The sequence below is a fragment of the Monodon monoceros genome, unplaced genomic scaffold, assembly GCF_005190385.1.
Source record: "Monodon monoceros isolate NGI ecotype Baffin Bay Population unplaced genomic scaffold, NGI_Narwhal_1 Super_Scaffold_7, whole genome shotgun sequence".
NCBI lineage: Eukaryota > Metazoa > Chordata > Mammalia > Artiodactyla > Monodontidae > Monodon > Monodon monoceros.
In genome coordinates, this window is record NW_021703784.1 from 42,381,843 (window position 1) to 42,401,639 (window position 19,797).

The 19,797-nt window shown below is 35.7% G+C and overlaps 1 protein-coding gene across 1 annotated transcript in view; it reads left to right on the forward strand.

The window, feature by feature from the left end:
* Positions 1–19,797, forward strand: part of NOX4 (NADPH oxidase 4) — a 145,243-nt gene that overhangs the window by 69,271 nt on the left and 56,175 nt on the right. The window contains exon 12 of the mRNA XM_029209577.1: positions 8,999–9,059. Coding sequence (XP_029065410.1) covers positions 8,999–9,059 — 61 coding nt within the window. The remainder of the gene's footprint in view (positions 1–8,998; positions 9,060–19,797) is intronic.

Consider the following 19,797-nt stretch of genomic DNA (forward strand, 5'->3'; position numbering starts at 1 on the left):
TGTGAGATAATTCTATTTTTAAAACTTAAACTTGAGACACATATAAATTCTAATAGTTTATCTAAAGTTATTGAACTTTAAAACTTTGTAGTCCAAACAGCAGATTTACTTGTTTCTTTGCTGTGAGGGAAGGAGGTATCTAAAACATAAATTGTTTAAAGGATCAAAAAAACCAAAGTAACACAATTGATGACAAAGTTGGAACCAAAATTCAAGTTTTCTGATTCTTTTCCTTCTTTAAACCTTTATTGACTTGAAACCTGGGTAGATTTTTCTTTTCTTTTTTTTTTTTTGACTATGTAGTCGATCTCTTAAAGTGTTTTCTAGCTGTGCTCTGTAATTACCAAACTTTGGATTTTCTGCCAAAACAAATGTATAAAGGTATGCTCTCATCTAATTTGCTATGTAAATCAGAGATGATTTTAAAAAGCCAAACTTAAGAAAGCATGAAACCTACTGCTTACTACAGAATGTAACATCTCTTTGTATTTAACTGAGGTAGATATTATTTATGTTTATTAATACTTGTCATGGATTCTCAAGTAAAAAATGCAGAATCTGCTTTTGTATAGCAGTAATTGATTGAAGTTTGCATAAATATCTGTATCCTTTCATTATTATTTTTATTCAGAAACACACGTGCTTTCCTGACATCTGTATTTTAAGTTGTATGATTCATTATTTTTAAACTTGGATAACCTGATTTCACATATTTTTCCATGAGTCACAGGAAAGTCTAGTTGTTAGTTTGTTATTGTCTGTACTTTTACATAGCATGCCTGCACTTGCCATCATTTTTCTGATTTTTGTTTTTCATGTCTCAACCAGTCACTTTGGGAATAGTCCTTCCAGTTTTCAATGAAAACCAGACAAGAATGGCCATGGATTTCTCAAGACTGGCAAACTATTTTTGTTATTATTTGTTTAATTCCATGGGTTTAAATATAACCAGGAAGTCTGCATCAGTTGTTTTGATCTTGGGTCTTGATCTCATCTATTTAACTCTTAAAAATTACTTTTCTCTAGGGTTTCACAAATCTTTTGCTTGGACAATTTAGAAACTCAGCTGGGATGGATGATACATTAGCAAGGCAACAATGTGTCTTAACCATAGAGCAGGCACAGTGGTGGAAATCGCTCCAAAAGGTCACTAATGTTCAGGAAACTTAACAGGGCATCTGAATTCTCTGAAAATTCGACATTATCTAACTGCTCTAGTTTGACTTTTTTCCAGGGGAAAAGAAAATATTCCTTCGGTGCCTAATGTGATCCTGCATGATAAATATGAACTTAAATAGGTCAATGTATTCAGAGCAAACCTGTTGTTTAATATTAAACTTGGTTTATTCAATTGGTATTTTTGGATGCCTCCTTTTACCTAGATACCAAAGAGAAGATGATCAATAAAAGCTCCTTTCTCGACTTAACATCTCCTTTCTGCTACTGCCCCATTTCTGAGTTCTTCCTTTCCTCTTTTTCTCTGTTAAATCCACCAACTTTGCCCATACCACTCTACTTAAACATTTCCGAGGTCAACAGTGACCATGTTATTGCTAGGTCCAAGGGTCATTTCGCAGTCCTCAGTTGGACTGACCTCTCATCTCCATTTGGCACAGCTGATCACTTGCTTTATCGACACCCTGCTTTCATTTTGCTTCCAGGACATCCACTCACCTGGTTTGTCTCCTAGGTTTCTGGGTACTTTTACTCGGTCTTTCTTTTTTTGCTATTCCTTGTCATCCCATGACCTCTAAATATCAGAACACTCCAGTGTCCATTCCTTGAACTACGTTTCCTCTCCAGCTAAATTCATTTCTCTGGTGATCTTTCCTATTGATGTATCCGTATTCTATCATCTCCCAAATTTATATTTCCAGGCCCCATCTCTGAAATTCAGGATCCTGTATCCAATCGTCTACCAGGAACTTCCACTTGGATGTCTAATAGACATCTTAAATTAACATGTCTAAAATTGAACTAACCTTTGGCCTTCCAACCTATTCCACCCACCATCTTCTCCCACTTCAGTTAATGCCAACTCAGTTGTCCATGTTGCTCGGGCTGAAAACCTGAACATCATTCTTGACTTTTATCAGTTTTTAAAAATATAGGCAAAAATCCATCCACAAATTTTCTTGGCTCTACCTTCAAAATATGTCCACCATTTCCACCGTTGCCACCCTGGTCCAATCTACTACCATTGGATAGCCTCCTGACTCCTCTGCATCTGTCTGCCCTTACTCAGCTACCATTTTTTTTTTTTTTACATTTTTATTGGAGTATAACTGCTTTACAATGGTGTGTTAGTTTCTGCTTTATAACAAAGTGAATCAGTTATACATATACATATGTTCCCATATGTCTTCCCTCTTGCGTCTCCCTCCCTCCCACCCTCCCTATCCCACCCCTCTAGGTGGTCCCAAAGCACCGAGCTGATCTCCCTGTTCAGCTACCATTTAATCTTAACAAGCTGCCAAGGTGATTATTTTGAAATGAAAATCAGATTATGTCATTTTTCTGTTAAAAAAACAGGCAGTTTTCACCTTGAGCTATACTTGATATCTGTTGACTTGTATCTGCATGAGTGTGTGTGTGTGTGGGGAGGGGTGTGAGTGGAGAAGGGAGATTAGAGGTCAGAGTGTCTGGAATAGACTAAGGAAAAGGAAGGATGGTAGGAAATAATGTCAGAGAAGTCATGAGGAGTCAGATTATGTAGGGTTTATATGACAATGCAAGGGCTTTAGTTTTTACTTTGAGTGAGGAAGGAGCCATTGGATGGCTCTGGGTAGAGGAAGGACATGACCTGGCTTAGTTTTTAACAGGAGCACTCTGGATGCTATGTTAGGGTTAGATGAAGGGCAGAGCAGAGAGACTAGTTAGGAGGCCGTTGTGGTCATCCACCTGGGGTATGATGCTGCTTGGACCAGGATGGTGACAGTGAAGCTGGTGAGAGGTATCAGGTTCTTAATATCTTTGAAAGAGTTAGCAGGATTTCTTGATAGACTGGGTATGGAATGGGAAGGAAATACAAGAGTTAAGGTTTTTATTTTATTTTATTTATTTATTTTTTTGTTTTGTTTTTTGGTCTGAGCAACTGGAGCCGCATTATCTGAGATAGGGAGGGCCCTCCCTATCAAATTCTCATCTACAAAAGCTCTCATTCTGATGAGAATTTGTAGAGCTCAGTTTGGGATATGTAAATGTGATATGGCACTTAGTCTACTTTTATCAAATATTTCCTGAGCAAATGAATGACATCTCAGCCCTACTTTCCACTGTACAGGTTATTCCTGTATCTTGAGCCATTTTTGTCCCACCTCTACTTGTCCTACTTGTGTTTGTGGGAGCGTAGCTGCCTGGCTTGTGCTTGGGGTGAGGTAATTTGGGGGTCAAGTTATCCCATATACAGACGTGAACACATTTCTTCTCTTTTTTAAAATTATAAGTCCAACCTCAGCTTTCTTCTATTGTCTGTGAGGTCTCTGAGACCTAAGTTTTCCCAATGAGGTGTGAGAAAGATGGGCTTGCTTCTCAAGGTGATCCCCTTCCTGAGGGTTGTGCGATTTCAGCTTTGGAATTTTTTCCAGTCAGTTCCCAAACCACCATGTCACCCACATTTCGTCTTTCAAAATGTGTTGACACCTCTCTATTGTTGTTATCATTCCCTGTGTTACCTTTGATATTGTCATGTGTATTTTTATATTCATAAATTGTTATTTCAGTGTTTTGTTTTTTTTCTTTTGAGGGAGCTGAGATAAATTCCATTGAAGTTAGCAAAAATCTCACTTACATACTTTTCCAGGATCTTTCTGTTTAATATTTAGCATTTTTTTCATGAAACTATACAAGTAAACACTAACTTTTTCCTTCAAGTAAACCAGTAAACATTGAAATGTTATATTTGTCAAAACGTTTAGAGTCACGATGTTGCACTAATTGTGATGGATTTTGTGCTTCTGGCTCATTATCTCCTCTCTTACTTTTAGAACAATCCTCATTTGTGAAGTTACATGAGCTCCTAGTATATAGTCTGTGAAACTTTTTAATACTCAATACATGTTTGTTGAATGTTTGAATAAATTGTAGAAGAATTGCCCATTGTTGAAGTCCTTATTCATTCTCAGGTTAATTCTCCAATATTTTATTAAATGATATTTGAATGCATACCCAATAAGGGTAAGATGCTATAGAATATATGATAATGATTTAGAAATAGTTCTTGATCTCAAGACACCTATAGTATATTAATACTGGAAAAATTACACAAAATTAAAGAGGTAAACTGTAATAAAGGGCATAAAAGTCAAGTAATTTGGAATTTCAGAGAAGAGAGGGATTTTTGTAGCATGGGAAATCAAGATTTCTTCATGAAAGTGGTAGCATTTGAGATGGGCCTTAAAGAATTACCAGTGTCCAATGTGAGAAATGGGAATGAAGTCATTCTAAATGAGTATACTAGTAAGTGAGAAAACAAAGAGACAAGAAAATATATTAGTTGATCCATGTTGGCTTAGCTGGATTAGAGTGAATCAAAGAGGAAAAATGGGATATAAAATTGGAAAGAATTTGGAACAAATGTGGTTGGTCAGAGACCATAGGAAAGAAAGAATGTGCATGTTTTCCCATAAGAGGATACGAAAGGTTAATCAATAGGAGATTGCTGTGATCAGACGTTTTCTTCGGTAATATTATTTGAAAGGACTTGAAAATTGATTGAATGCTGGCATGAAGAGAAATACCTGGTATTACTCTGAGATTTGAACCTCTGTTCTGCTGGGATGTAGGTTCCATGTCCAGACCTAGGGGAATTAGAAGGAGAAGATAATTTGGGAAAGAAGAGAACAGCAATTTTAGATATATTACATTTAGAGCGAATTTCAAGTAGAAATTATCTAGCAGGCATAGAAAATGTGAAACTAGAACTTTGGAAAAGAGGGTTAAAAATAAAGACTTGACAATAATGATTAAAGAACATCATAGTCTGTGATCATTGTCTCTGGTTTAAGAAATTTGTTACATTGAAAATTTAATATTTAACATAGTAACATCCATTTTAGAATTATTTTTATTTATTGTTGCAAACCTCTTGATTTAAAATAAACACATTGTGGCTTTTAAATTCATTTTCCGTGTTGAATAAATTCTTGTGCAGTGACATCATTTTTACATTTTGTTCTCAAATGTAAGATGATTATGTAATATCTGTTTATATTTTTGTGGGACTGTTATAAAATCATTAGTCATTTGAGCACATTAAAAACCCAATGCCTTTTTGAACAAAAAATTTGAAAGAAAAGGTTGTTTTTCTCCAGGATATCAAAGTACACATTCCTCCAGGTCTCTTGCAAATTCTGTCATTCTATTTTCTTCTCCTTAAACTAGGTGATGAGTATTCTGCTACTTATATTAAGGTCAATATCAGCCAAACTCCATTCTCTTCATCTAGGAAACTTAAGTGAGACTAAAGTAAGACTCAGGAATGTTTTAATGTTTATATTTTAAATTAAACTTTTAAAGTATGTAAATTTATAAACATTAGAAAGCTTAATAATAAATTTTAAAAATAGATGTGCATGAAATGAGTTATTTTCTCTGTCTTCAATTTTACTTCCCAGAAATTAATATTCTTAACAATGTATCATATAGTCTCATCAATGTATTTGTGTATAAAGGAAAAACACTAATATCTGTTCTTTTAAATTTTATTATTTATTTATTTATTTATGGCTGCGTTGAGTCTTCATTGCTGCACGTGGGCTTTCTCTAGTTGCGGAGAGTGGAGGCTAGTCTTCATTGTGGTGCATGGGCTTCTCGTTGCGGTGACTTCTCTTGTTGCGGAGCACGAGCTCTAGGCGCATGGGCTTCAGTAGTTGTGGCATGTGGGCTCAGTAGTTGTGGCTCTCAGGTTCTAGAGCACAGGCTCAGTAGTTGTGGTGCACAGGCTTAGTTGCTCCGCGGCATGTGGGATCTTCCCGGACCAGGGCACGAACCCGTGTCCCGTGTATTTGCAGGTGGATTCTTAACCACTGTGCCACCAGTGAAGTCCCCTAATATCTGTTTTAATTTTAATAATGTGAACTTTACTACATGTCCTACAACATATTTTAACTAAAAATTTGTCATTAGCATATTTATTTTTAATGTTCTAAGAGAAACAAGATAGCCAAAGATATGAATACTTTATTATTTCTTCCCTTTGAGAAGTTTTCTAAACACTTTTAAAAAGATAGTGAAACAACATTAAGGAATCACTTCACTGTGCTTTAGACAACATTAATGAATCTGAACATTATTTTTGCAAAGGTACTAAAATGTGATTCTAAGATTTTCAGTCATTGTTTCAAACCACACATGGTGAAGTCATTCTGTGTGCTATTCTATTCAGGCCCCCTTCAAATCTGGGGTGATATGACTGGGCAAAGACTCTGTTAAAATCTGTCTTCTTCATTCCTAGCTAGTTTGAGGAAGTATCAGTAATTTATAAAGGCATCATTCCCAAGAGTTTGAGAGGAACAATATTGTGTTCTACCTGTTCACAACCAGATCAACCTTAAAAGCTATCCTGATACATTTGGCCAACACTTAGAAGAAGGAGGTTTATAGGCTCCTACAAGGCCTGAGGGAATGTTAAACATCATATGTAATTATCTTTTACAATGTCTGCACTGAAAGAATAGAACAGAGAGATGAATATTTGGCAAAATGTACATATTCCTTTAGAGTACATTATAAGATTAACTCAAGCCAGATGCGCACTCAGGCATACAAAGACTAACTTTGTTGCTCCCTATTCTACCTTCTTGGCTTAGATCTTCTTTTCATAACCTAAGATTTAGTTCACAATAAGGGAAACATCAAGAGACATGGGAACAATCAGATTGGTAGCTTGGAACTCTGTTGGGATTCTTGCTTTCTGGCAGCTACAACTTTCACAGCATAGAGGCTCTGGCCAGCGTTAAGTATTGATAGTACGAAGTAAAAGTGGTGGTGGGTTTTTACAGATCACATCATCTTATTTGGAGATTTACTAATGACAAAACATTGCTCTTGGAGTTATTAAAAACTAGAATGTAAATTAAATAATTAAATGTTAGATTGAGAATTATAAATGAAGTAATATTTTAATAGTATAAATAATATTTAAGTAATATGATTTTTATATTCTTTTCATTTATTTCAATATTTTAAACTACAGTTAGTAGTAATAATCCTATTAGAAACACTGATTGTGAAATAGTGGTTTGGAAATTCCATGTTACAATAAATCTCAACCCTGAACATGTGCTTTTTAGTTTGTTTATGATTTGTCATGAAGAAATGATTAATACCTAACTTTTTATTTAGTGTTTTCACTGACCTCCAAGCTACTTATCTTCTTTGATGAGTTGTTTACATATCTCCATGGTGTCTTCACCTTCCTTTATTTCTTTTCCTTAGAGCATCCCTATGTGACCTACGTTAATTAGTCAACATAGTGAGCTTGAGGATCTTCAACTTACTTCATGTAACCCATTCTCTATCACAAGGCCCTCAGAGCCACTGGCATATTCTTTCATCTGTGCTTTAACTTCAGCCCATATTTCCCCTTAATTCATATTGTTGTACATTGATTCCATTAATTTTCAACAAATCCTTTTTTTCCCTCTACTCCATTTGACTTCTCATGCAATCCTTAGCCATTTTCCATATCTTTGCTTTAGTGGAGACAGTGGCCTGCCATAGTTACGAACTGTGTAGGCAGACAAACCCAGACCCAAATTCTGTCTTGGGCAAGTTGATTTTTCTTTTCCTTTTTAAAAATTTTTATTGGAGTATAGTTGATTTAAAATGTTATGTTAGTTTCTGCTGTATAGCAAAGTGAATCAGTTATATATATATCCACTCTTTTTAAAGACAAGTCACCAGGGTTATTGTGAGCTTTCAGAAATGAAGCACTTAGCCCTGCCCTTGGTACATGATATTCAATGAACACTGGCTAGTCACATGCAGGTGATCCCTTACCCATAACGCTTATGCTAGATGTATTTTCGGAATTCAGAATTTTGAGGGTTGTAAAAGGTATGCATAATTAATATATCACCTAAGATGTCTAGTAGGATATGAGGCAGCATTCTTAAACAAATGGGTATTTCTGTAGGAAAATAGTTCTGTATGAACTTTTATACAGAAGCATTAACCTCCCATCATTACCTTCCCATCAATTCAGGTCTGATAGTGCCACCAAATGTGTTATGAAAAAACTCATTTTTGAAAATCTCTGAATTTTAGAATTGTGGAAAGGGATTGGGATTCTGTAAAATAAAGGGAGATACTGCATTTTCTTATTGTGAACTAAAAATTATTCTCTCATTTTTACTATGTGGCTGTTTCCTATATTTGCTAAACATGGGACCACAGGTACTTTTTCTTACCTCCAATACCACAGCTTACTCTCCTCCTCAGGTACCCTTGCCACTTTACTCCAGATTTCTTCTGAGAATTATGGGAGGGAATGAAATGAAACTCTTTCAGTAGGAGTTTCTTCACTGGACACAGAAAATTCAGGTCACATTGATAATTATTTTTTTCATTTCCCCGGAATTTGTTAGGATGTGAATCGTATCAGAATATCTGCAAAGAAAAAGACACCAAAATCATTAGTCTCCATTTCTTCCTTCGTGGTTAAAAGCTGTGTCCTCTTAAATATTTTAACTCAAAATATATTTAAGCAAGATTTATGCTTAGATGTAATATACTAGCCGTTTTAGACTATGTGTATTTTTTGTTTTATATAATAAATATGGGCTTTTCGAGAAACGTATAATGTCTTATTGACTGGTTGGCACTGCTTTTTTTCTCCCACTAATGAGGATCTGTATAGATTTTTTTTAGTCCATTCCTTTCTATTTCTTATTGATTTTGGAGATTTGCTCTGAGAATAAAAGTAGTAATTGAATCATACTCTGGTACTACATAATTATTATTCAGAATTGACTCCAGTATTTATTTATTTTTTTAGTGTCCTACTGAAACCAAAGCAACATTTGGGGTCCACCTTAAAATAGTAGGAGACTGGACAGGTATGTAGAACATAAAGTTTTAAAATATACGCTTTGAAAATAATGGGTCATACAATAATGTTGATGTCTAAGTAGTGGAATGACCAGCACGTATAGAAATGTGTATGTGTTCTCAAGCTGTTGTTTTGTTTTCCTTCTTTGCTTGTACAGTTTTAACATTCATGTGTTTTTTTTTTCTTCTGTAAGATGCATTTTTGGAATTGGAATACCTTGGATATCAGTAATTGTTAATAGTGTGTTGTTCATGTGATTGTAAATCATAGATTTCTACCTGCTTGTCAGATGTACTGGAAGTAGTGGGAACACTGAAATGTCTTTTAGCAAACGTCATTTTAAAATTAGTCGTTGGTTTTACTTTCAAAATAATCAACACCTGGGATTGAGATCACACAAATCTTCCAGTTCTTACATGATTGTCTGCATGGTATTATCTATATATATAGAAACTCAACAACATCTTTTGAATAGTGGTCATTTATAATAGCAGGTCTGTTGGTGATGTTTTACTCTTTTATTGATAAAATTTTTTTTATTATCTGAAAGGTGCATTGTATTAAGAGTTCTGAGTAAATAAACATTATTCATTCTTATATTCCCTTTGCCCAACAGAGTGACTGACAAGTGAGTGCTCAGCAAACGTTAGTTTGTTGGCTGGTTGTTTATTTTGGCTATTCAAAGGAAAGGATGCAAATGTAAATAAAAAATAATTTTGAATTGAATGCTAAACTAGGAGTTGGTTTGTGAAAACTATACAGAATCAGAAAAAGGCAGATTCAGTGTAATCTCGGGCAATAAGAGAAGCTTCACAGAGAAGATAAAATTTGAGCTGAACATTGAAAATCAGACAAATGAAGAAAGAAGAAGGTCATTTAAGTGAAATCCACAGCACTGTCAAAAAGCAAGGAAGGTAATGATTAAACCTTATTTGAGAAGTGTGAGTCAGTCAGTCTAGCAGAAGCAAAGATATTGTTCTGGGGAGTAGTATGGAAAAACCATTTACAGTCAGCATGGTAAAGATCCTGAATGCCTTGACAAGGTGTTAGAACAACTTAGAGATGTTAGGGAATCTTTGAAGGATTTGGAGCATCGTAATGTAAACGGTATTGATAACTTGCTAGTTGATTAGATTAGGATCAAGGGAAGACTTATTGGTACTGGAAGGCAGAGGAGAAGGAGTCAATAAAGGAGTGAGGATGGAAACTGAGGACTAGAAGAAATGTATTTGCAAATGCAGCTTAAGAAGTTAGTATTGGAAAGGGGGGCACTAATTGTTGTAAAAATTAGGAAAGGACAAGATGTTATGTAACAGGGAAGAGATATTTTAGAAAGGACAGTGAAAGAGCTTATATTATACAGTTACATAATAATAGTGTGTATAAAATCCTTTGTCTCTAAAAAGAGCAGTCAGCTTGGAAATGGAGATGAGAAGAAAATGGGGAAAATATGCAACATAGGATTTAATGGGCAAACAAAGAAACTAATCCAAAGATCTTTGAGCAGTGATGACCTATTTGGAATCATGAAAAATCAGACTTAAATTCATATTATTCATTTGATAGCTTTCGAAAGAGATCATTGTAGTCCATTGTTAGAAGAATACTAGAAATAGTAATTCTCATAAGCCCAGAACTAGTTGATATAATAAAAATTGTTTTGCATTGTTTGGCAAATAAAGAATGAGCTGAAATTATTCTCTGGTAAGAATCCCAATATAGTAAGAATTAACTTCAATAAAGAATGGTAATTGATAGAATTCTATATCTGAAGGGTAACAAGCATAATGAAGTCATAATTTAATTCATCAGGGTAAACAGAAAGTTCATCAGGGCTTTTTAAAATTTTTATTTTTTAAACATCTTTAATGGAGTATAATTGCTCTACAATGGTGTGTTAGATTCTGCTTTATAGCAAAGTTAATCAGCCATACATATGCATATATCTCCATATCTCCTCCCTCTGTCATCTCCATCCCACCCTCCGTATCCCACCCCTTGGTGGTCACAAAGCACTCAGCTGATCTCCCTGTGCTATGTGGCTGCTTCCCACTAGCTATCAGTTTTATATTTGGTAGTGTATATATGTCGATGCCTCTTTCTCACTTCGTCCCAGCTTACACTTCCCCCTCTCCATGTCCTCAAGTACATTCTCTATGTCTGTGTCTTTATTCCAGTCCTGCCCCTAGGTTCTTCATAACCATTTTTATTTTTTTTTACATTCCATATATATGTGTTAACATATGGTAATTGTATTTCTCTTTCTGACTTACTTCACTCTGTATGACAGACACTAGGTCAATCCACCTCACTACAAATAACTCAATTTTGTGTCTTTTTATGGCTGAGTAATATTCCATTGTATATATATGCCACATCTTCTTTATCTATTCATCTGTCAATGGACAGATGTCTGGACTATTGTAAATAGAGCTGCAATGACCATTGTGGTACATGACTCTTTTTGAATTATGGTTTTCTCAGGGTACATGCCCAGTAGTGGGACTGCTGGGTCATATGGTAGTTCTATTTTTAGTTTTCTCAGGAACCTCCATACTGTTCTGCATAGTGGCTGTATCAATCTACATTCCCACCAACAGTGCAAGAGGGTTCTCTTTTCTCCACAGCCTCTCCAGCATTTATTGCTTGTAGATTTTTTGATGATGGCCATTCTGAATGGTGTGAGCTGATATCTCATTGTAGTTTTGATTTGCGTTTCTCTAATGATTAGTGATGTTGAGCACCCTTTCATGTGTTTGTTGGCAATCTGTATATCTTCTTTTGAGAAATGTCTATTTAGGTCTTCTGCCCCTTTTTGGATTGGGTTGTTTGTTTTCTTGATATTGAGCTGCATGAGCTGCTTGTCAATTTTGGAGATTAATCCTTTGGTAGTTGCTTCACTTGCAAACATTTTCTCCAATTCTGACGGTTGTATTTTCATCTGGTTTATGGTTTCCTTTGCCATGCAAAAGCTTTGAAGTTTCATTAGGTCCCATTTGTTTATTTTTGTTTTTATTTGCATTTCTCTAAGAGGTGGGTCAAAAGGATCTTGCAGTGTTGTATGTCATAGAGTGTTCTGCCATGTTTACCTGTAAGAATTTTATAGTGTCTGACCTTGCATTTAGGTCTTTAATCCATTTTGAGCTTATTTTTGTGTATGGTGTTAGGGAGTGTTCTAATTTCATTCTTTTACATGTAGCTTTCCAGTTTTCCCAGCACCACTTATTGAAGAGGCTGTCTTTTCTCCATTGTATATCCTTGCCTCCTTTGTCATAGATTAGTTGACCATATGTGCGTGGGTTTATTTCTGGGCTTTCTATCCTGTTCCATTGATCTGTATTTCTGTTTTTGTGCCAGTACTATACTCGCTTGATTACTGTAGCTCTGTAGTATAGTCTGAACTCTGGCAGCCTGATTCCTCCAGCTCCATTTTTCTTTCTCGAGATGGCTTTGGCTATTCGGGGTCTTTTGTTTTTCCAAACAAATTGTGAAATTTTTTCTAGTTCTGTGAAAAATGCCATTGGTAGCTTGATAGGGATTGCATTGAATCTGTAGATTGCTAGGGGTAGTATAGTCATTTTCACAATATTGATTCTTCCAGTCCAAGAACATGGCATATCTCTCCATCTGTTTGTATCATCTTTAATTTCTTTCATCAGTGTCTTGTAGTTTTCTGCATACAAGTCTTTTGTCTCCTTAGGTAAGTTTATTCCTAGGAATTTTATTCTTTTTGTTGCAATGGTAAGTGGGAGTGTTTCCTTAATTTCTCTTTCAGATTTTTCATCCTTAGTGTATAGGAATGCAAGAAATTTCTGTGCATTAATTTTGTATCCTGCCTCTTTACCAAATTCATTGATTAGCTCTCGTAGTTTTCTAGTAGCATCTTCAGGATTCTCTATGTATAGTATCATGTCATCTGCAAATAGTGACAGCTTTACTTCTTTGCCAATTTGGATTCCTTTTATTTCTTTTTCTTCTCTGATTGCTGTGGCTAAAACTTCCAAAACTATGTTGAATAATAGTGGTGAGAGTGAACAACCTTGTCTTATTCCTGATCTTAGAGGAAATGGTTTCAGTTTTTCACCTTTGAGAACAATGTTGGCTGTGGGATTGTCATATATGGCCTTTATTATGTTGAAGTAAGTTACCTCTGTGCCTACTTTCTGGCAGGTTTTTATCATAAATCGGTGTTGAATTTTGTCAAAAGCTTTTTTTACAACTATTCAGATGATCATATCATTTTTATCCTTCAATTTGTTAATATGGTGTATTACATTCATTGATTTGCATATATTGAGGAATCCTTGCATTCCTGGGATAAACCCCACTTGATCATGGTGTATGATCCTTTTAATGTGCTGTTGGGTTCTGTCTGCTGGTATTTTGTTGAGGATTTTTGCATCTATGTTCATCAGTGATATTGGCCTGTAGTTTTCTTTTTCTGTGACATCTTTGTCTGGTTTTGGTATCGGGTGATGGTAGCCTCGTAGAATGAGTTTGGGAGTGTTCCTCCCTCTGCTATATTTTGGAAGAGTTTGAGAAGGATAGGTGTTAGCTCTTCTCTAAATGTTTGATAGAATTCACCTGTGAGGCCTTCTGGTCCTGCACTTTAGTTTGTTGGAAGATTTTTAATCACAGTTTCAATTTCAGTGCTGTGATTGGTCTGTTTATATTTCCTATTTCTTCCTGGTTCAGTCTTGGAAGGTTGTGCTTTTTTAAGAATGTGTCCATTTCTTCCAGGTTGTCCATTTTACTGGCATAGTGTTGCCTGTAGTAATCTCTCATGATCCTTTGTATTTCTGCGGTGACAATTGTTACTTGTCCTTTTTCATTACTAATTCTATTGATTTGAGTCTTCTCCCTTTTCTTCTTGATGAGTCTGGCTAATGGTTTATCAATTTTGTTTATCTTCTCAAAGAACCAGGTTTTAGTTTTATTGATCTTTGCTATTGTTTCTTTCATTTCTTTTTCATTTATTTCTGATCTGATCTTTATGATTTCTTTCCTTCTGCTAATTTTGGGGTTTTTTTGTTCTTCTTTCTCTAATTGCTTTAGGTGTAAGGTATGGTTGTTTCTTTGAGATGTTTCTTGTTTCTTGAGGTGGGATTGTATTGCTATAAATTTCCCTCTTAGAAATGCTTTTGCTGCATCCCATAGGTTTGGTTTGTCATGTTTTCATTGTCATTTGTTTCTAGGTATTTTTTGATTTCCTCTTTGATTTCTTCAGTGATCTCTTAGTTATTTAGTAGTGTATTGTTTAGCTTCCATGTGTTTGAATTTTTTACAGATTTTTTCTTGTAATTGATATCTAGTCTCATAGCGTAGTGGTTGGAAAAGACACTTGATATGATTTCAATTTTCTTAAATTTACCAAGGCTTGATTTGTGACCCCAGATATGGTCTATCCTTGAGAATGTTCCATGAGCACTTGAGAAGAAAGTGTATTTTGTTGTTTTTGGATGGAATGTCCTATAAATATCAATTAAGTCCATCTTGTTTAATGTATCATTTAAAGCTTGTGTTTCCTTATTTATTTTCATTTTGGATGATCTGTCCATTGGTGAAAGTGGGATGTTAAAGTCCCCTACTACGATTTTGTTACTGTCGATTTCCCCTTTTATGGCTGTTAGCATTTTCCTTATGTATTGAGGTGCTCCTATGTTGGGAGCATAAATATTTACAATTGTTATATCTTCTTCTTGATTTGAGCCCTTGATCATTATGTAGTGTCCTCCTTTGTCTCTTCTAATAGTCTTTATTTTAAAGTCTATTTTGTCTGATATGAGAATTGCTACACCAGCTTTCTTTTGATTTCCATATGCATGGAATATCTTTTTCCATCCCCTCACATTCAGTCTCTATGTGTCCCTAGGCCTGAAGTGGGTGTCTTGTAGACAGCATATATACAGGTCTTGTTTTTGTATCCATTCAGCCAGTGTATTCATTTTGGTTGGAACATTTAATCCATTTACATTTAAGGCAGTTATTGATATGTATGTTCCTATTACCATTTTCTTATTGTTTTGGGTTTGTTATTGTAGGCCTTTTCCTTCTCTTGTGTTTCCCATCTAGAAAAGTTCCTTTAGCATTTGTTGTAAAGCTGGTTTGTTGGTGCTGAATTCTCTTAGCTTTTGCTTGTCTGTAAAGGTTTTAATTTCTGTGTCAAATCTGAATGAGATTCTTGCTGGGTAGAGGAATCTTGGTTGTAGGTTTTTCCCTTTCATCACTTTAAATATGTCATGCCACTCCCTTCTGGGTTGCAGAATTTCTGCTGAAAGATCAGCTGTTAGCCTTATGGGGATTCCCTTGTATGTTATTTGTTGTTTTTCCCTTGCTGCTTTTAATGTTTTTTCTTTGTATTTAATTTTTGATAGTTTGATTAATATGTGTCATGGCTTGTTTCTCCTTGGATTTATCCTGTATGGGACTCTCTGCGCTTCCTGGACTTGATTGACTATTTCATTTCCCATATTAGGGAACTTTTCAACTATAATCTCTTCAAATATTTTCTGAGTCTGTTTCTTTTTCTCTTCTTCTGGGACCCCTATAATTTGAACGTTGTTGCGTTTAATGTTTTCCCAAATGTCTCTTAGACTATTGTCAATTCTTTTCATTCTTTTTTCTTTATTCTGCTCTGTGGTAGTTGTTTCCACTATTTTATCTTCCAGGTCCCTTATCCATTCTTCTGCCTCAGTTATTCTGCTATTGATTCCTTCTAGAGAATTTTTAATTTCATTTATTGTGTTGTTCATTATTGCTTGTTTGCTCTTAATTCTTCTAGGTCCTTGTTAAATGTTTCTTGTATTTTCTCTATTCTATTTCCAAGATTTTGGATCATCTTTACTATCATTACTCTAAATTCTTTCTCAGGTAGACTGCCTATTTCCTCTTCATTTGTTTGGCCTGGTGCTTTTTTGCCTTGCTCCTTCATCTGCTGTGTGTCTCTGTCTTCTCATTTTGCTTAAGGGGTGTCTGTGACCTTATTATGATTTTAGGCAGCCTCTCTGCTAATAGGTGAGGTTGTGTTCCTGTCTTGCTAATTGTTTGGCATAGGGAGTCCAGCAGTGTAGCTTGCTGGTCATTGAGTGGAGCTGGGTCTTAGCGTTGAGATGGAGATCTCTGGGAGATCTTTTGACATTTGATATTACATGGAGCCAGGAGGTCCCTGGTGGACCAATGTCCTGAACTCAGCTGTCCCACCTCAGAGGCACAGGCCTGACACCCAGCCAGGGCACCAAGACCCTGTCAGCCACCTGGCTCAGAAGAAAATGGAGAAAATAAGAAAGAAAGAAAAAGAAAATAAAATATAATAAAATTAAAAGTTATTAAAATTAAAAATTATTAAAAATAAAATTTAGAAATTAATAAAATGTTAAGTAAGAAAGAAGAGACCAACCAAACCAAAGAACAAATCCACCAGTGATAACAAGCACTAAAAACTGTACTAAAAAAAAAGAAAAAAAAACCGGACCAACAGAACACTAGGTAAAATGGTAAAAGCATAGATATATAGACAAACTCACACAAAGAAGCATACACATACACAAGATCTATAATCCTCCCAATGCAGACCGCTAGCGTTCTCAGCCACACATGCACTTATAAATGTTAGTCACTGGCTTCACCTACACGCTTGTGTGAAATTTGAGCGACATGGACATCTTCTTAGTAATCTTCCAATTACTGGCAATTTTCAAGTACACTGAAGAAGATAAAACATGTGGCAGGCGAAGTAATGGTCCCCCAAAGACACAGACATCCAAATCCCTGGCATCGCCTGGCTGCTGTGCAGCGATGGGGACCCAGAGCCCCATCATGGCTTATTACTAGCTATTGTTACTGAGTTTCTTCATAAAGTTATTTTCTATTGTCAGTGGCTCATTAAAATAAATGATTATCTCATTATCTCATCATTTATTTCAACCTTCTCTATTAGGAACACTTAATAGTTTTAATTTTATCCTCTTTTTTAATATACAGTGCCATTGAGGGAGAAACAAGATCATTCTCTTCAGAGAGTTCAGTTCCAGTTAGATGCTTTTCAATTAATAGACTTTCTTGGTTGTTGACTTTAAATATTTGTTGATTTGGAAAAAAATGTCAGGCGTTCATGCAGAGAACCACTAAATAGTTCTGCCACTATCTGGCACTTTAATTCAAAAGACGTTTTAGCTGTCTTAAAAAAATGGACTTATAATTATGAAAGGAAAATTGGGGATATCATTGCTGAAATCAAGGGTTATTGGGTTTTTATTCTAAAAGAATTGCTTATTAAGTATTACTCAGTATTAAGAGTAGTAAGTATAGAAAACACCAAAGAGATGCTTAAGAAGTTGAGTATCAAAGGCTTACTTCTCTAAACTGACTGAGAGATATTTTACAGTGACTATTTCTTCCCTGAAATATGTTCTGCCTGGGCACGTCTAAAGAACAGGTTTAATACCACCTCATGGGTCTAATGTAAGACTAACCAGCTACACCGAGCTGTAGAGTACCCAAGAAGCAAATGGAGCAGCCAAAAGAAGAGACCAGTAGTGACCTGAAATACACTTCTTCTTGTTGTTGTTTCTATGACTAGCAAATTATAATGGTCATATTTGTGGAAGATAACATTTAAACTATGTGTAATTTGGGGTAATAGTCAAATGTTTATTAAGCACTTACTCTATGCCAGACATTGCACTAGTCTCTGGAGGTACGGCGCTGACCAATGCTGTGTTCTAACCAGTAGAGACCCCCAAGAAACAAAAATGCAAATCAATACATAGTGTGTTAGATAGTGATGAGTGCTATGAAGAAAACTAAAGGAAGGTAAGGGAGTAAGAATGATGAAGGGTGGTAGTGCTATTTAGATAAGGTATTTAGTTATGGACTTCCTGAACAGACATGTAAGTAGATGAGGGAATAAATCAGGTGGATTTCAGAAAGAAGTGTGCTTAGGCAAAGGAAACAGTAAGTGCAAAGTCCCTGAGGTGGCGGTAACTTTGGATAGTCAGGGAACTGCAAGAATCCCAGTGGGGCTGGAATACAGTCAGTGAAGGGGGATAGTAGTGGAAAATGAGATCAGAGAGGGGAGTTGGGGATCAGACTCTGTGGGTTACAGGAGGACTTGGATTTTAATCTGATTGAGATAAAAGGCATGATTTTGAAGTCTACATTTGAATGATTAGCCACTTTGTTCTAATATATACTACCTAGTGTTTGCCAACCCAAGGGTTTTGTGTGTGTGTGTGTGTGTGTGTGTGTATGTTTTGTTTGTTTGCTTTGTTGTTTCAAAAATAATACTGAGTTTAGGGAGAAGGAGGAAAAGGGGATACTTCTGAGCACTGTAGAAAACAGATCAAAAAAACCCCAAACAGGTCAAACTTTTTTGGTGAAGGGGGAGGTGTATCATCATTTTGAGATACCTCGCCTCAGTGGTGGTTCTATCTTCTGCCATATGGGCCTGGTTTATGGCTTCTGGTAGCCTCACCTACACCCTATATCCCACTAGCTTGTATGGATGGTAGTATCTTCCTGCTACTCTTTGGATTTCTCCCCTATCTTTAATATAGCTTCCCAATTCTTACCTCACCTGAGTTCCTTATATCAAATTCCTTTCAATTAAATCATATAGAGCCCTTCCTGGTTTTGGCTGGACCCAGACTTAGAAGGTCAGCAAATCCTCTCTGAACAAAGCATTGAATCACTGAGAGGAGTGGTATATGGGAAAGGTAAGAGAAAGTGTAAAAGTCCTGAAGCCATCAAATGTTTACGTTCAAGGACCAGTAAGAAGTGCAGTGTTGCTGGAACTGAGTAAGTGGAAATGTTATAGGGAATAAAGTCTGAGAAATACCCGTGGACCAGATATGATAGGCATTTGCAGACTTCAATTTTATTATAAATGTTATGGAGAACCATTGGAGGATTTTGATTAGGGGATGACTCATATTTTAAAATGGTAATTCTGGCGGCTATGTAGAGAATATGTTGGGTGAGTCAAGAGTGGAAATCAGGAGATAAGTTGAGAAGCTCTTGCTGATGTCTAGACAAGAGGAAATGCTGGTTACGCATAGGGTGATAGAGACTAGGTCTTGAAAAGTGGATGTATTTTGAAGGTGTATCTGACAGGTTCTGTGGACGCATTGCAGGTGGAGTGTAAAAAAGTTAGGAATCAAAGATAACTCCAAGGTTTTTAGTTTCAGTAAGTAAGTGGACAGTGTTGCTGCTTATTGAGATATAGAACACTGTGGCATACCGAGGGGACAAGAGTAGACATTCAAATTTCAGTTTTGTACATTTTAAATTTGAGAGGTCTAAACTAGAGATCTAAACTTGGGAATCATTAGTATCTTCATGGATTTAAATCCTTGAAGCTGGACAGGATTTAGGTGTTTTTCCAACTCCTTGTTTTATAACATTTGATATGCCCACTTTACATTCTTAAAATTCAATTTACAGGTATTATATACACAAATGATTTATAAAAAATCAATATATCTTAGTATAAAGGAGCTATGTAAATAATTTATTGTAAATGATTTACATTCAATATTTAAATTCTTAAGCATGACTACACTAGAAGTCATAAGAAATGGGTGACTTGTACCCACACACAGAATCATCATGAATAAAACAGTTCTAAATGCAGGCTCCCAATGCAAGTCAAATACTGTGAGCCTCAGTTCTTTTATGATGTGCTTTTCCAAAATGGTGAACATCTTTTGGTTAAGTTCTAGACACAATAGAGTACAATAATATTTAGT